At 49.2% G+C, this 17,326-nt stretch overlaps 1 protein-coding gene across 1 annotated transcript in view; it reads left to right on the top strand.

The window, feature by feature from the left end:
- The window catches only part of LOC149338093 (uncharacterized), a 163,723-nt gene that overhangs the window by 26,575 nt on the left and 119,822 nt on the right, over positions 1 to 17,326 (top strand). Inside the window, exons 5-7 of the mRNA XM_089550269.1 lie at positions 4,021 to 4,087; positions 4,147 to 4,215; positions 16,318 to 16,421. Of these exons, the coding sequence (XP_089406395.1) occupies positions 4,021 to 4,087; positions 4,147 to 4,215; positions 16,318 to 16,421 (240 nt within the window). The remainder of the gene's footprint in view (positions 1 to 4,020; positions 4,088 to 4,146; positions 4,216 to 16,317; positions 16,422 to 17,326) is intronic.

Here is a 17,326-nt window from a genome sequence, read left to right as displayed (position 1 = left end):
GTTTTGAGAAGGAATTACCGGTAAGAGAGAGAAGGGTGTGATGTTTCAAGGGCGCTAAGATGGCGAAAGCTATATTGATAAGACTTGCCCAGGCGTGGGTACTGCGACCGAAGAGATTCGAAAAAGGACTACAGCATTAGACATGGTAAAAGTGCGATAACTACATAGCCAAGATCCGCAGAATGAAATCTGTGTTTGTCGAAAGGATGGTGAGAAAGCAAACAAGATCGTGAAAAAGCCTTTTCGCCAAGCACAGGAGACTGACAGGCACGGTAAGAGGAAGACTTGTTTATCACAAAAAACTGCAATTACCAAATCGAGCAGGACGGCGGTACCAAATGCGAGCAAATGCAAAAATAATAGAGAATGGCCGAAAACAAAAGAATAAGAAATGACACAGAAATATGTAGTTGTTTCTTAAGAATGCGGGAATAAACAAAGAAACAAGGAAAGAAATGAACAAAAAAACGTGAAATTAGGAAAAAATGGGGGATGGGGAGCCAAGGGTCACTGGGAAATGACAGCAGGAGGTACAAAATGAAAGATAAAACTATATCAATATATTTAAAACAAAAATTTTTAATAATAAAGAAAAGAAAGAATGTCTCTAAGAAAAGGACACGAATGAATCAAAATAAAACAAAGTAAAAAGGAGGAAAAGTAACAATTTATAGGTGGTTGAAAAATGAGGAAGTCCGCTGCACTGTTCGTATTCCTCTCGTGTTGTTATTTCAGTTGCAAGGACTGCGACAGAATATACCTGTAGGATTCAGAATTTCCGTTGGAGACTTTACCGCTCCTTGCTGTGAGCTTTCTAATTCGGGGATTGGGAATGTCCCTATTTTCTACCTTGGGAAGAGTTGCAGCCTGACTGGAGATTGAATACCTTTAGTTCAGCGATCTTACGACAGCTTTCATTATTTAAAGGTGTTCTTGCAGGCTCTTGGAAGCATGCAAATAACTTTAGACTACAGGCATTTAAAGACAACCGTTTGATCGAACACGAAGTCGATTCCCGTGCTTACAATTGCATTGATTTCTTTGTGAATATCTGTAGGTCTTACGTGTGTTTGTAGAGCTCGAGCTCATTGTCAGCGGGGGTATCTTATCGTGCCTAGCGTGTGCTATGAGATATCTAGGTCACTTTGACACAAGACGCTATTCTCTACCACCGTAATTATTAAGAAGACAGAGCTAACATATCTGTTAAGCCAGCTGAAAAATGCCACAGCATAGTCACCCTCAAAGCCAAAAATTACAAAAGAGGCCCACAGGCAACTCGACAACCCTTCGTACATTAAGAAATCAGATATCAACTTCACCATACCCTTCCTCCAAGTACTCTGGAGTGAAATGGAACACATATTCGCCAGAACACTAATCAGCCAACAGATTAGAACTTCTTAAATCCATCAAACAAGCTGGTCGGTTTTGCCTGCTTCATATCATACATAATATTTTTCTGAAGAATTTTGCGAAGCTTTTATCCCAGTAGTGGCTATCGTTTGAACAATTTTACGCGCACAGAAAGCAATTGTCAATATTATTGAGCTACTGCCCTGCCAACGTTCAAATTCGCCCTCATTCATTGGTACATGGCACACCGCACTTCGTTCGAATAGTAGAATCACTTGATGATAGAGGCCTTATCCTATCGGATATCTTACTGGTTACACTTGATGTCGTGCTTTCTTCGAAATATTCCCAGTATTCATTGAATCAACGGCCTCCTTAAGGCTGATATTATCAACACGCGACCACATGAAATCGAACTACTGCAAATATTTCTCATCATTAACTATGATTGCTTCGGTTTTTCTTATTACCTTGAAGTTCGTAGTACAGGGGCGGGGGGGGGGGGAGTTTGCGGGACGCGAGTTCTTGGAAAAACTCCACCTCGCTGCCCAGTCGCCTGATATTGTATGAAGGTATTAAAGGCCTAAGTGCTCCTTTCTCTGGTAACAATATCAGGCGACTGGGCACCGAGGTGGAGCTACAATAAACGTTTTTCCAAGAACTCGCGTCCCGCAATTTTTGTCCACCCCTGTACCTCTGTTTCAGTTGCATCGGTCTTTCCACATGCACAATAAGGTTACTGGGATATAAGGTAGAAAATTCTTTGCCATAAAAACCCCGCATATACCAGAGTTATACTATAGTAGTAAGGTGGGATGCTGAGCCAGTTGAGTCTGATTTATGGCGAAAATTAGCTCGAGAAAAAAAAAACGACCAAAGGAAGAGGCCAGTTACATAAACTCCCATTATATAGGAACGTGTCACAGCTAGTGAGCTCGTTTGTCTAACGCGTTAATATAACTCTTGCATTGTAGTTATTTTTCAGCAGTCTTGAACGCGTAAATTTCCACGAATGTTTATTGAAAAATCAACAGCCTAAAGCCAGGCTTCAGAGGAATTGTAAAGATCGACATCAATACTGAGATTTCACTAGCCATCATCAGATATACTGTCAGTAAAGTACAAATGCAGGAGATGCAGCGCTACTGAGAACACTACGTAGCGGCTTTAGCATCTATTTCAACAAATCTAACTTGCTATGAAACGCGTATAACAGAATTCAGTACCCCGACGTCCCGATTGTGGCTTTCGACACACTTACGAGGAGACGGCCTAGAGTGGCCTGCTGCACTTGTGACGTGATATTCGAATGCAATTCCTAACCAACAGTATTCTGTGACATCTCTAACGCTGTTAGCACAGCAGTTATCGGAAAAACTTCCGATGCACCAGGGGTGTCTTTCAGAAGAAATACAAACCTCACAGACAACAAAGTGCGCACTAGGATTACAATTCCTTTTGACAAGCCTCCATAACCATTCTTTAGGTGTTGTGGTGGATTTTATCTCGCATAGGCAACTAATGCTATCAATGCCAAGCATCTGACATGAATGTGAGTTAACCATGTCGCATAATTATGTGAGTATTGAGTAGCATTCATTATCTACGCGGAGACCTAAAGTTTAAGCTGTTGTGCGGTCATAATGCACTTAAATGCAGCCTGCGGAATTCTGCTCTTGAGGAAGAGCCTATGGAGGAACACTGCCTACAGTGTTTCCGGTGCCCTTGCTTCGTGGTGGCAGGTTTGACGTCTGCCTAGAGCAACTGGTGTATGTCGCGTAAAATAAAGAGCAAAGACCTGCTGGAGAAGAATATCCTAGTGTTTGATATAGGATCAAAGGCTTCGGATGTGGACGTTAGGCAGCCCTCCTCTCTCCGCTCGTCGTTACTTCGACTGAGCCTAGGCTCAAAGAAAGCACTGCGAATTGAAATCTTGTAGGAAACCTTCAGCAATATTTTGGCTGTCCAGCTTAGTAAAATAGTGAAAGGTCTTAAGGAATCATGCTTGATATTTCTGAAAGCCCCCAGTATAACAGAACAATTCTGATAGCCTCTACAAATTTTTGTTACTGCCCTTTTTTTAGATTCCACGGCCTATTTCATCATGCTGTAGTAAGGAAGCAGAAAGCCGAAGTTTTAGGTGAAATATTTTTTTTTGGACCTGTGGATATTCGCCGTGTAAGATGGGTACTGGGATGGTTAGAGGTACTGGGCGCCGGCGGTAGACACAGAGACACAGGCCTCGTAGACACAGAGGTCGAGCACCACGAGCACACACCCAAAGCGATGGCAATGCCGCTCAACACAACGGCCACAAGTTCGTCGCCGTCTTCGCCTAAACAGGAACTTCTTCGTCGTTACATCTGTAATGATTTTCGCGTTGAAGAGCGACACTGACAATATTCGTACTCCTAACTAAAATAGGTAACGCTAGGTAACTGGAAAAAGCAACCCTATTTTCACCGCACCTTCCGCTGTCGCAATAACCAGCTGTGCATCGCTGTTGTATGTTCCCGCAGTCTGCACACTGGAGCTCGATCCCCGAAACCTCCTCAGTACTGGCGGGAGGACAGAAAGCCTGCTAAAAGCTTCTTATTTTTTGTCTTGGCTGCCAGCTCAAAGAAGCTAGCTGGGAAAATAAAATTGTCTTTCGTTCTGGACACGGGCACTCCTCGCTTTCCGCATGGCCCACATCTCAGTCGGCGACAGCGGCACCAAGAAGGCATTAAAGGTGGGTTTAACCATATCAGGGCCCTAGTTATAGTGCTCATTGCATTTCGTTTACTGCAGAAACATATCGACGAGAAACTATTCAAGGACGATTATGGAAATGACGCCACCCTTGATATATTTTCCCCGGTAAGAACCGCCTTCTACAGTACAGCCATGCCAATTTTAGATGAGCAACCGCTTAGGAGACTGCCCGACTTACTGCAAATAAAACGGTTGTTTTCACGATGTCAGCTGCGGCACTTACCGCAACAGGTGGTGGGGATTTAACGGAGAGAAATTAGAACATTCGCAAGAAACACCTTATCAAAATTGAAAAAGGTCTAGGTTACTTGGGCAATCCTTCTGACATCATGCATTCTCCAGACTATGGAGTTTGTGTTAAACTAGAAGCAATCAACCTTTCGATGGCCGAGAACCGATCGGTGCCATGCGTCGAAGGTGGCCGACCTTTTTATCTTCAGGTATTAATGACGGAAAAAAGTCGGCATAGACACTAAAAACTCCTTACTTATGAGAAGGCGTAAGATCGCCCGCTGGCCTTTTAACGCAGTCGCCGAGCGACGTGATGTAAGTCGCTGCCACGCAGCTGGCAAATCTCCCGCGGCATGTCTCTACGTAGCCGCCTTCGTGATGCCGCAGCACCCTTTCTGATCTGCGCGCTAAATTTGTGAAGGCAGTCGCCGCCGTACCACGGACTGCGCTCCGCCTTACGGGTAGCACGGGGTAGCTAGGGAGCTTATGCCCATATGTTTTTCTCTACTTAATATTGATGGATCGCTAGGAGTCTTCTTATCACTTTTGGTGCACGCACATTTAATAGGACAACATGGCTTACGCCTTCAAAATGTTTGTTAGCGACATGCACATAAGTACAAGTTATAGTGCAGAACTTTTAGCTTTCAAGTCGTACTCGCTCGTCGTCTAGTACTCCTCTCCAGTCCAGCGTTCTAGGAGCGCAGCGCCACTGTCGCGGACCCTCCCCTTGGGCGCGCGCTTATGCTCATTCTTCTTATGTGTATTCTTCGTATGCTCATTCTATTCTTGTGCTCACGCCATAGCCTGCATCAGTACCGGAGAAACTACCCATCCCCCCCCCCCCCCCCCCCCCCCCGCGTACGGTTCCTCATTCCACTCGTCTCGCCATACCTTATTCCTTCCGTGTGAATCACCTTGAGGTTACGCAATTATTCGCTCTCCCTATACCATCTCCCTTCATATAGTCACGTTGTAGTGACGGCAATCCTGCAGTCAGGAAGAGAGCAACAGAACTTGGAAACGAAGCTCTTTATCTGGGATGACTTGCACCCGCAAAAGAACTGAATCCCTCGGCGGCGGCGAAAGCAACAAACGTGCTCGTCATCCGTGCAACTACGAATGCCCGCTGCTCGCGGCATCCTTCAATTTAAAGCCGGCAAGGAAACTTCGAGATAACAGGTCGAGATCATCTAGAGTAGTCTGGAAACACGTAGATACAGCACGGCATGGCTGTGATCAATCGAAATTAGTCCGGTCGCTTCTCGCGTCACGAACAAAAATGATAACAGCCCTTTCCTGCGGCCTTGCGCGAACGAACGGACACTGCAATGATACGTGGCATTACCCCCCTCCTAAAGAAGCATCTTCTCGATGCTTTAAAATGAAAATAAACACGGAGAATGGAAACTTCGAGTCATTTAGCGTTCATAATACAGCTTCAGGCGTACGACATGTACGACTTAAGGGCGTGTGCGGCGTCGCTGAGATGCTGTCGTGCCGTCGGAGATGACTTCATAGTCGAGGCCACCGATGCGACGGAGAACCGTATACGGGCCAAAGTAGCGTCGCAGCAACTTTTCACTCAATCCACGGCGGCGAACTGGCGTCCATATCCAAACACGATCACCTGGCTTGTAATGCGTGTCTCGACGGCGCAGATTCTAACGTCGGGCGTCGGTGTGCTGCTGGTCTTGAATGCGAAGCCGCGCAAGTCTTCGGGCTTCCTCGGCGCGATGAAGGTAGGCGGCGACGTCGCGATTGTCTTCGTCGGTAACGTGCGGGAGCAATGCGTCGAGTGTTGCCGTGGGCTTCCTGCCGTATACCAGCTGGAATTGGGTAAACCTCGTTGTCTCCTGGACGGCAGTATTATAGGCGAAGATCACGTATGGCAGAATGGAGTCCCACATCTCGTGTTCGGCGTCGATGTACATGGAGAGCATGTCTGCGATGGTCTTGTTCAGTGCCTCTGTGAGTCCGTTGGTTTGTGGATTATAGGTAGTCGTCCTCCGATGGCTTGTCCGGCTGTAGTTTGAAATGACTTGCGTCAGCTCCGCCGTAAATGTTGTTCCTCTGTCTGTGATGAGCACTTCGGGGGCGCCGTGTCGCAGGCGAATTTCTTCGACAAAAATTTTGCGACTTCTGTTGCGGTACCACTAGGCAACGCTTTTGCTTCGGCGTAGCGGGTCATGTAGTCGGTGGCCACGGTGATCCACTTGTTACCTGATGATGAAGTCGGAAAGGGGCCGAGGAGGTCCATCCCCATTTGCTGAAAAGGCTTAGTTGGCGGTGGTATGGGGTTCAGGAGTCCGGCTGGTCTAGTCGGAGGCATTTTGCGTCGCTGACACTCACGGCACGTTTTCACGTAATGTGAAACGTCGGTAGCTAGCCGCGGCCAATAGTACTTCTCCTGGATGCGGTGAAACGTGCGGGCAATCCCGAGATGCCCTGCAGTCGGCTCATCATGACATTCCTGCATAATGTCTTGCCTGAGATTTTTCGGCACGACAAGAAGATGCACTGTCCTTTTGGGCGCGAAGTTCTTCTTCAGGAGGACATTATTGTCAAAGACGAAGGACGACAGTTGGCGCTTGAACCCTTGGGGAGGCGATGTGGTCTTGCCTTTCAGATAATCAACTAGGCTTTGCAACTCAGGATCCGAGCGCTGCTGCTGCGCGAAACTGCTGGCGCTTACCGGTCCTAAGAAAGCGTCGCCGTCTTCCTCTTCCGGTGCTGCGTCGACGGGGGCTCGCGACAAGCAGTCTGCGTCGGTATGCTTGCGGCCAGTTTTGTAGACTACAGTTATGTCGAATTCTTGAAGGCGCAGGCTCCAACGAGCAAGGCGGCCGGAGGTATCTTTCAAATTGGCTAGCCAGCACAGAGCATGGTGATAGCTCACAACCTTGAATGGTCGTCCGTACAGGTAGGGGCAAAATTTCGACGTGGCCCAAATAATGGCGAGACACTCTTTTTCTAACAAAACTTCGTGCTGGTCTAGTTGGCTGGACATAGTTGAAGCTTGGTTCAGCGCGAAAGACGAACACAAAGAAAGGAAACGACACACACGGAGCGCTACTAACAAATGATTTATTGATATATGCAAGAAACACATTTATAGTCTTCACACGCATGGGTACAATCGGGCGGCTCCAGGCTACTTTAACAGTTTTAGATGGCTCACACTTATCTAAGCTCACATTATGTCACTGAAGAAAGCGCGGGAACTAGATATGAAAGATAAGTCTGAACATGAAAATGAGAAAGGAAAAAATAAGGAAGGGATATGACCAAAACATTTCGAGAATCGACAGACGAAAAAGACACGGGCCAGGAAGTTACATGACGTTGTATGACGTTGTCCAAAAACATACGCTCAGCTGAGTACAAACTCATGGAAGGGTCGCTGATGCACTGGCTAGACTTTTTATGAATATGAAAGGCCTCCAAAATGACTCTTGATGTTGTACTTTTACTCCTCCCTAAAACCTTTGCTTATTTGAACCGTGGCGCGCAGCTGCACCCCGTTAAGTGCGAAACAAGTTTCGCAAGCTTATCTTGATTGATCAAATTTTGAGCATGCTCCCTTAAACGGTCATTGATACAACGCCCTGTCTGCCCAATATAGCACTTTCCACAGGACAGGGGGATCTTGTAAACCACTCCTAAACCACATTTGACGAAGGCTTCTTCATTAACACCATCTGTCGGGCTAGTTGGTTGCGATCCATATGTATCAGCAGCGCGAACACCACACAGGAAGAAGAACGAGCGCTCTTTACTTTCTTCTCCTTCTTCCTGTGTGGTGTTCGCGTTGCTGATACATATGGCTTCTTCATTTTGCTTTTTGCAACCGCGCTCACCATCGCCGCAGGCTTCCCTTGGCCGCAGGCTTCCCTTGCTCGGTCCTTTCGGCAGTAGCCGAAACCCTCCTGAAGAAGTTTCGCCCTCGACGAAACGTGGCTGCAACTGAACGCGCAAAACGCAAACCTGAGGTGATGCCTTATATTCATAAGGTGTCACATAATCTCAAAAAAGTGGCCAGCAGGGACAAGTGCCTCTTGTATTCTCCGCGCCAAATAAGTTGGCGAAGCTGTGCCCCCGCATCTGCGGCGATGGTGAGCGCGGTTGCAAAAAGCAACATGAAGAACCCTTCGTCAAATGTGCTTTAGGAGTGGTTTACAAGATTCCCCTGTCCTGTGGAAAGCGCTATATTGGGCAGACAGGACGTTGTATCAATGACCGTTTAAGGCAGCTTGTTCAAAATATGATCACTCAAGATAAGCTTGCGAATCTTGTTTCGCACGTAATGGGGTGCAGCAGCGCGCCACGGTTCAAAGAAGCAAAAGTTTTAGGTAGGAGTAAAAGCACAACATCAAGAGTCATATTGGAGGCCTTTCATATTCATAAAAGGTCTAGCCAGTGCATCAGCGACCCTTCCATAAGTTTGTACTCAGCTGAGCGTATGTTTTTGGAGCGTATGTTTTTTCGTCTGTCGATTCACGAAATGTTTTGGTCATATCCCCTCCTTATCTTTCCTTTGTCATTTTCATGTTCAGAGTTATCTTCCTTATCTGGTTCCCGCGATTTCTTCAGTGACATAATGTGAGCTTAGATAAGTGTGAGTCATCCAAAACTGCTAAAGTAGCCTGGAGCCGCCCGATTGTGCGCATGCGTGTGAAGACTATAAATGTGTTTCTTGCATATATCAATAAATAAGTTGTTAGTAGCGCTCCGTGTGTGCCGTTTCCTTTCTCTGTGTTCGTCTTTCGCGCTGAACCAAGTTTCAACACTCTTTCTCGGTGGTTGAATAGTTGGCCTCGGCTTTCGACAGTGAACGGCTAGCGTACACGATAACTTTCTCCTGTCTTCCATTTTTCTGAACGAGGACCGCTCCTAAGCCGACACTGGTTGTATCGGTATGAATTTCGGTTTCGGCGTTTTCATCAAAGTGCCCGAGCACAGGAGTGGACTGTAAGATGCGCTTCAGCCCTTCGAAAGGTTCCGCTTGCGGCGTTTCCCATTTAAAAGAAACGTCAGCCTTGGTAAGTTGGGTCAAAGGTTCAGCGATGCAGGAAAAGTTGTTGACGAATCGCCGGTAATAAGTGCACAATGCAAGGAATCTGCATATAGCTTTCTTTTCATTAGGCTGTGGAAACTCTGCGATCGCAGCCGTCTTTGAGGGTCGGGGCGAACTCAATCCTTGCTTACGACGTGACCAAGGAACAGCAGCTCCTCGTAGGCGAAGTGGCACTTCTCTGATTTCAGTGTTAGTCCTGAAGTGTTGATTGTTTCAAGCACTATCTGAAGCCTTCTAGATGGTCTTCAAAGCTTGAGGAGAAGCCAACAACGCCATCTAAGTTAACTAGACAAATCTGCCTCTTCAAGCCTGGGAGCACAATATCCATTACTCGCTGGAACGTCGCTGGGGCAGAGCAGAGGCCGAATGGCATCACCTTGAACGCGAAGAGTCCGACTGGTGTGATGAACGCAGTCTTCTCGCGATCTCTTTCGTCGACTTCAATTTGCCAGTAGCCGCTCTTCAGGTCCATCGATGAGAAGTACTTAGCGTTGCATAGCCGATCCCATAGCCGATCTAATGTGTCGTCGTTGCGGGGGAGGGGGTAGACATCCTTCTTCGTAATGCTATTCAGGCGGCGGTAATCGACGCAGAAGCGAAGGGGGCCGTCTTACTTTCTCACTAGGACAACTGGTGCTGCCCAGGGGCTCCTGGATGGATGGATGACGTCGCCACGTAGCATTTCCTCTACTTGCTTGCAGATAGCTTTGCGTTCTATCGGCGATACGCGGTAGGGGTTCTACCGCAGTGGTCGGGCGTGTTCGTTTGTGACAATGCGGTGCTTGGCAAGCCGGGTTCGTCGCATATTCGATGCTGATGAGAAGCAATCGCTGTACCTTTGAAGAAGACTGCGTATTTGGTCTTGTCTGGTCAGGGGTAATGCAGGGTTGATGTCGATCGTGGGCTGATGGCCTTGGTGAGAGGGTTCTGCGGGTTGGTCGGGGAGGGCAAATATGTCTCTGATGTCTGGCAGCCCGTCGAGAAAGGCAATCGTAGTACCTTTGTTTAGATGCCGGTATTCTTCGGTGAAGTTGGTTAGCAGCACCTGGGCTTGGCCATTTCGGATTTCGGCGACTCCCCTTGCGACGCCCAATCCTCAATCCAGGAGTAATTGGGTGTTCCCCTCGATGACGCCTTCGGCATTTTCGATGTCTCCAGTAATTATGCAGGCGAGGACATTTGGTCGGGGTGGCGCGATCAATGCTTCGTCGACGACGTTTAAGGCAACGTGGTGAGTGGCGCTCGTCGGAACAGGTATGGCTTTGTCCGTAGAAATCTTTATCGACTTAGATCGAAGGTCTATGATCATTTGATGTTCATTCAGGAAGTCCATTCCAAAAATCACGTCTCGCGAGCTTTGCTGTGGGATCAGGAATGTTGTCGCATAGGTTCTCCCATTTACAGTAACTCTCGCGGTGCAGCGTCGTGACGGCGTAATCAGGTTGCCACCTGCGGTGCGGATCAGCGGGCCATCCCAGGTTGTTGTTACCTTCCTGAGTCGGACAGCGAATGGCCCGCTCATGACGGAGTAGTCAGCTGCCGTGTCGACCAAGGGAGTAACCGCGTGACCGTCGACCGTAACTTCAAGGTCACGTGTTCGCGTTTTGGTATTGCACGTTGTCTTTGGTGTCCGATCTCGGCTTCGTTGGGTAGTGAGGCTGCGGTGGGCGTACTCCGAAGTTACTTCTATGGGCAGAGGTAAAGGCGTCAAGTCTGGCCGCGTGGTCGTCGTCGTAGGTGTCGTCGGAGTTGTCGTCGGTGGAGGATCTTTGTCCTTGCGCTTAGAATCAACCTCACCGCCAGAGGCTGCTTTATTCAGTTTAACCTTCGGGGGCTGCGGGAGCGTCAACGCACAGAGTAGCCTCGGTTATGAGATACAAAACGTGGTGTCGATGGCGACGGGGAACGTGATAGGCGGCTGGGCGGTGAGCATTCTTCCCGACGCAATAACTCCTCGATTTCTTCTGGTCGCTGGCCGGGTCGGGGTCGTGGGGCGTCGTAATAAAACCCACGGATGCCCAATCTCCTGTATGGGCAGTAACGGAGAATATGACCGGCTTCGCCGCAGTGGAAGCATAGTGGGCGGTGCTGGTTGGGAGTTCTCCGCTCGTCGCATTTCCTTGGCTGCGCGCGTCGCGCGTAGGACGGGCGCGTTGGGGCGAGTGGGCGGCGGTCCAACGCAGCTGGCTGAGGGCGATAGGGGCTTGGGTCCCGTCGTCGAGGTGCAGGACGACGCACTGCTGCGGCGTAAGTCATGGCTGGAGGCTCCAGAGGCTGGTTGGTGGTCGGTGTCACACCCAAGGCCTGTTGCACCTCGTCCCGGATGTCGTCGGTGAGCGAAGTGAGCTGGGGCTGCATTCCTGTTGGCAGCAATCGTCGGAGCCCTTCTCGCACAATTTCACTTATAACCTCGCGCAGGCTATCGTTGTTAGCGTTGTCCATGCAGCTTGCTGACGAAAACCGCTGCTGGCGGTCATACTGGCGGGCTCTGGTATCAAGGTTTTTTTTCATCGTGGATGCCTCTTCGACGAATTCCGCGATGGTTTTGGATGGGTTCCGTACGAGGCCCGCAAAGTGTTGCTCTTTAACTCCTCGCATAAGCAGCTTGACCTTTTCATCTTCCTTCATGTTCGAGTCGGCACGCCGGAAGGGACGCTTCATCTCCTCAGTGTACATTGCAACGGTCTAGTTTGGATGTTGTATGCGAGACTGTAGCACCTGATGGGCTCTTTCCTTTCGCACGACATTCGTGAAGATCTTCAGAAGCTGCTCCTTGAAGGTTTCTCAGTTCGTGAGGCTAGCTTCCTCATTCTCAAACCAGATTCTTGCTGGTCCCTCCAAGGCGAAGAAGACGTACCTTTGTTTCGTAGCATGATCCCAGTTGTTGAAGACAGCCACACGGTCGAACTGTTCCAGCCAATCTTCGGGGTCGGCGCCAGGTGAAGCGTCGAAGGTTGGTGGCACCCGGGGCTGCTGAAGAATGATTGTAGTCGTCGCCTGGGGCAGGCTCATGGTGGACTTTGATACTGGCTTTCGCTTCCGGGTAGGGTCCGGCAGAATCCCGAACTCAGGTGCGTCCGCTAGCAGACGTCGGCTTGCGCGGTGGACTGGACTCAGGCCTTGCGGTGAATGACTCAGAGGGCTGGCGTCTCGAATTGTAGGGGGTGTCCTGAACATGGAAGGCACCCAGCACCTCCACAAGATGTCACCTTGTAGTAACGGCAATCCAGCAGTCAGGACGAGAGCAAAAGAACTGAATCACTCGGCGGCGGCGTAAGCAACAAACGTGCTCGTCAGTCGTCGAACTACGAAGGCCCGCTGCTCGCGGCATCCTTCAATTTAAAGCCGACAAGGAAACTTCGAGATAACAGGTTGAGATCATCTAGAGTAATCTGGAAACACGTAGATACAGCTCGGCATGCCTGTGATCAATCGAGATTAGTACGGTCGCTTCTCGCGTCAAGAAAAAAAATGATCACACCCCTTTCCTGCAGCCTTGCGCGAACGAACGGACGCTGCAATGATACGTGGCAATATTTCAACCACGCTATAGGTTGTTTCGGTGGCAGCCACTTTCCGGCGGCGTGCGCTGCTTTCTTATCCTTGCGTGTCTCTACTGGCAGATATGTTGCCTTTGCACTTTCCTTCCTTCTTGCGTAATTGCCCCCTTCCACGGCAAGTAACCTCCGATATATATCGCGCTAACCAGCCTCCGGTGTTGCGCATTCTTATCCTCTCGCAATGACTTTCTCGTTGCATGGTAACTACCAGCTGTATACCTGCTCCGCTAAACCATCGGTTGCGCACTACGACTGCAATGCCTGAACTTGTGAAACGGGCGGTTAGAGCGGTCGCTGTAAAACATACAATTCATATATAGAAGCCCTCCTTGACCAACATTCTTGCTACCAAATTGAGGGCAATGTCTGTGACAGTATCTTCATTTCTGGGAACTTACTGGTCTTCTGTAAGGTCGTGGTGTCCATTTGGAAGGCTTCTCTCTAATCTGCTACACTGCTTGCGTCGAACTAGGTTGTCTGTCCTCGATGTCGTGTACATCGATGTCACAGCTAACCATCTGCGTTAGAAAGCATCATTGAATCCATCAATGACTAGAGAGGAAGTGCTGTCCTTAGGTATAAAAATTCACAACTGATCAGTGTTATGATGGTGAGACTTGCAGCGTTAGCTACATCGCTGCTTTGCAAGCACAGATTAGTCATGAACTAATGTCATACGTTCCAGTGCAAGGTTTCGACTTTGGAAAGCTTCATTTAAGTTTGTTTGCAAACAGTAGTAGGCAATTACCGCACAAAAGCGAGGAAGCTGATCCTTAAGCAAATGATGGTTTGGTTTGGTTAATGGGGTTTAACGTCCCAAAGCGACTAAGGCTATGAGAGACGCCGTAGTGGAGGGCTCCGGAAATTTCGACCACCTGGGGTTCTTTAACGCGCACTGACATCGCACAGTACACGGGCCTCGAATTTCTCCTCCAAAGAAATTCAACCGCCGCGGCCGGGATCGAACCCGCGTCTTTCGGGACAGCAGCCGAGCACCATAGCCACTGAGCCACCGCGGCGGCCCCCTTAAGCAAATGAACAAAATTGTTTCAATTAATAAATTATATTTAAATTAAAGACCCATGATCCGTAGTTATAATTCTGACTGTCTAGTTTAAGAGGGGGGGGGGAATCTGACTGTGCAGCCTGCTCGTGGCCCCCCCCGCCACCGAATACGGGCCGGTGTAGTTTCGGCTACTAGGCTTTGTTTCGGTGCAATGCCAGCAGTGGGGATGGGATGGCCGGGACCCATCCTCTGGGGATGCAAACCCCCAATGGGAGTGGCAGCGACTCCCAGACGACTGTGAGGGCCAGTCGTGCACGTGAGGTCCGATGCCTGAGCGGAGGCAGGCCTGGGTTTATACTCAGGTTGGACCCACGAAATCCGGCCCGGAAGGCATGTCAAAACGCCAAAAGGTTTTCGAATACATGCTACCTTCCTTCCTCTGCGCGCGGGGGCGTGCAAGTCTGGCTACCGACGCGTCGGTTTCTGGTTACGGAGAAAGCAGGTCCGCGCGGGGGTTCATAGTGGCCAGGCTCTGAGGACCGCCGCCCCGGGGAAGCGGCCTTACGGCCGGCCGCAGGCTTAACCGCCTGCGGGATGCCGGGGGATGAGGGCTTAGTACTGCCTCGTAAGAGTCTGGCGAAAACCGAAGATGTGTGGAGTACCGGTGGAGTAGGCCCGGGTCATCTCATCCTAAGCCACGTTCTTGGTTAGTGGCCCGGTCGCCCAGCCTTGAACACTCTCTCCTCAGTAGGAGAAGAGTAAGCTAGGAGAGGAAATAAGTGCATGGATGGTTGGAGGAAGCACAGATGGGCCCCCCGGAGTCTGACCGGTTCTGAGGCCGCGAGGCCGTTGACGAACTGGGCGTCCACTGGCGTGGACAATCACACATACTTCCGGTGTCCGAAAAACCGCGAAAAACCTTCAACGGCTAGTAGCCGGCAGGTGGGAAAAGCCTTCTAGTGAGCGATGAGGAGCCCCAGGTAGCTACTGACCCCGTGTTAGGTTTTCCTGTCTCCGACGGTCGGAGCCCGTTGCGTATGGTGGGTGGTCGTGCATCCCGTGAGTGGGGCCGCACCATTGGGCAATCTCGATGCTCTCCCTGCCCTGGCCAGGCGGGCCAGTAATGGAGTCGAGATAATTGAAGGATCAGAGCAAAAATCTCGCTGTCCCCATTCCCTTCCCACGTCCCATTTCCCTTTCCGCTACTTCCCAGGGGAGGTCAGGGGAGCCTCCCCGGGCCCGCTCTCTCGGCTGTGGGTCGCTAATGTAGCATTATCCCTAATATTTTATTTTTCCACCCGCGGGTGGTCAAATTACAACTTGCCTACGGGCATCCTCTTTTATTTTCCAATTGGGTTAAGCCTGTTGTGTGTAAACGGTGCAGGCAGGGGCCTATTATTTTTATTTCCTTTTCGGTTGCCCCAACCTATTCAATGTCTAGTTTAAGAGGAGAGAGAAAAAAATTGGCGGGGTTTAGCTTTGGTTAAACCTGGTAGGTTGCGAAGGAAAAAGCGCAGCTCCTCCAACTGAAGGAACGCAGTGCGTCGCGTCTACAGGTCACGCCTGGCTACCGGCCGCCGCTGCGCGACGACTCAAAGCGTATTCCGTAATTTTTTATAGTTTGTTTTTTTTTGTGTTGTTGCGACTGAGAGAAAGAAAACATAATTTACAGCTGGTATAACGTCACAGCGGCAGCAGCGCCACAGGTGCGCAGCGCGGCAAACACACACCGTAACTCCAGCTGGGCTCTCTGAAGGAGGGAGTTTGTCGCCCATAATTTACAGCTGGTATGACGTCACAGCGGCGGTAGCGCCACAGGTGCGCGGCGCGGCGTAACTGCTGCCGGGATATCTGAAGGAGCGAGTTTGTCGCCCATATTCACTCCGATAAAGGTCAAACGTAACTGCGGCAGGGTCACGCTAAGGCTTTAAAGTGCGAGTAGTATTGCCTTCGCAATAAAATTAATGTGAAAAATGAAGTTGGGCTACGCTGTGTCTCTGGACCACTGCGCCGAAACGTTCATATTTCTTTTCGTCATAAAGTCGACAGCATGATCACCGCAGGGAGCTGCGATGTCGGATTCGGTCATGATGGCAGGACCTTTCAGTCCCCCCAACTTCAGATAGCGGGCAATACCTTCGGGTGAGGATCAGTAGGGCAGCCAAAAAGCATGTGGAAAACTGTGGCGTGAAGGTCACCGCCTAAAGAGCCTGTAGGATAGCTTCCAGGATAGTGATACAGGAGCTTACAGCATGAGAAAGAGCCATTTAGAGCAGATATCCGGCTACTGGTCAGTCTGAAGAAGTGCACTGTTACGACGGTTGTTCTTGCAGGCTCTGCCCAAGGAAAAACTTCAGGCATTTCTGGGGGCCTGCTACGAAACCGTCAAACTGGTGAGAACATTCGGGGCACAAAAGAAGCTAATATGGAAGGAACCGTAAGTATGCCAGTCTCTATTTTTCAGCGCCCTCAAAATTTGCAGCATGCACAGCCGGAGCAAACTGGCATCTGAATTACGTCAGTTGTTTAGTTAGCCTGAACTTTCAGCGAAGGGCTTTAACTCTTGTCTCAGAAGAAAGTAGAAGTGCGTACGAAGTTTTATATGGAACTGAGCGGTGCCGTAGTGGAGGGCTCTCGATAAGCTTCGAAGAATCAATGTTTTCTAACGCACAATAAACGGAGCTCCAAAGCGTTCTATTCCCTTGATGTCCATACAATGATCAATATGCCAGCTATTAAAAAGTGCACCTTTCTAATCGCAAGTACCTAAGTTGCAAGTACCTTTCAAGGACCGCGGCAGCTTTGACCCGTGGCATGTAAGACAGCCACGTATTTCACCACTCGCAGTCAATATGTTCTGTTCGGTGAAGACCGGTACGCGTGTATATTAAACCCGAAGACATCTTCCTTTTATTTGCAACACTTGCTTTGTAATATTTATGCCAGTTATCAGCATCATTATAAGCCTAATTAAGTCCACTGCAGGACAAAGGCCTCTTCAATATCACTCCAAGTTATGATGTCCTAAGCATCTGCAAAAGTTATTACCTTCCGACATTAGGAGAAAGTATTTCCCTTTGTCGAAGCTTGGGCCATTCTGCAAGCATTATGGAACAAGCTGAATGAGATGCATATGTGAGGATGCTACTAAAATTTCCGAGGACAATATGGCAAATAAAGTGTTGAGAGGCGAAAGCTGAGGACATTATGCAGTGACGACTTTCGTTGAATGTAACGTCACACCGTTCCCGTGGCTATATCGATAACCAAATTGTACATCTTTCGGGGATCTTAAGAGTTAATTACGCTTAATTACACATTTGTCCATCTAATTTGGCGCAA

This window comes from Amblyomma mixtum, chromosome 6 (assembly GCF_055824585.1).
Source record: "Amblyomma mixtum isolate Tamu chromosome 6, ASM5582458v1, whole genome shotgun sequence".
NCBI lineage: Eukaryota > Metazoa > Arthropoda > Arachnida > Ixodida > Ixodidae > Amblyomma > Amblyomma mixtum.
This window is presented reverse-complemented; position numbering and strand designations above follow the sequence as displayed.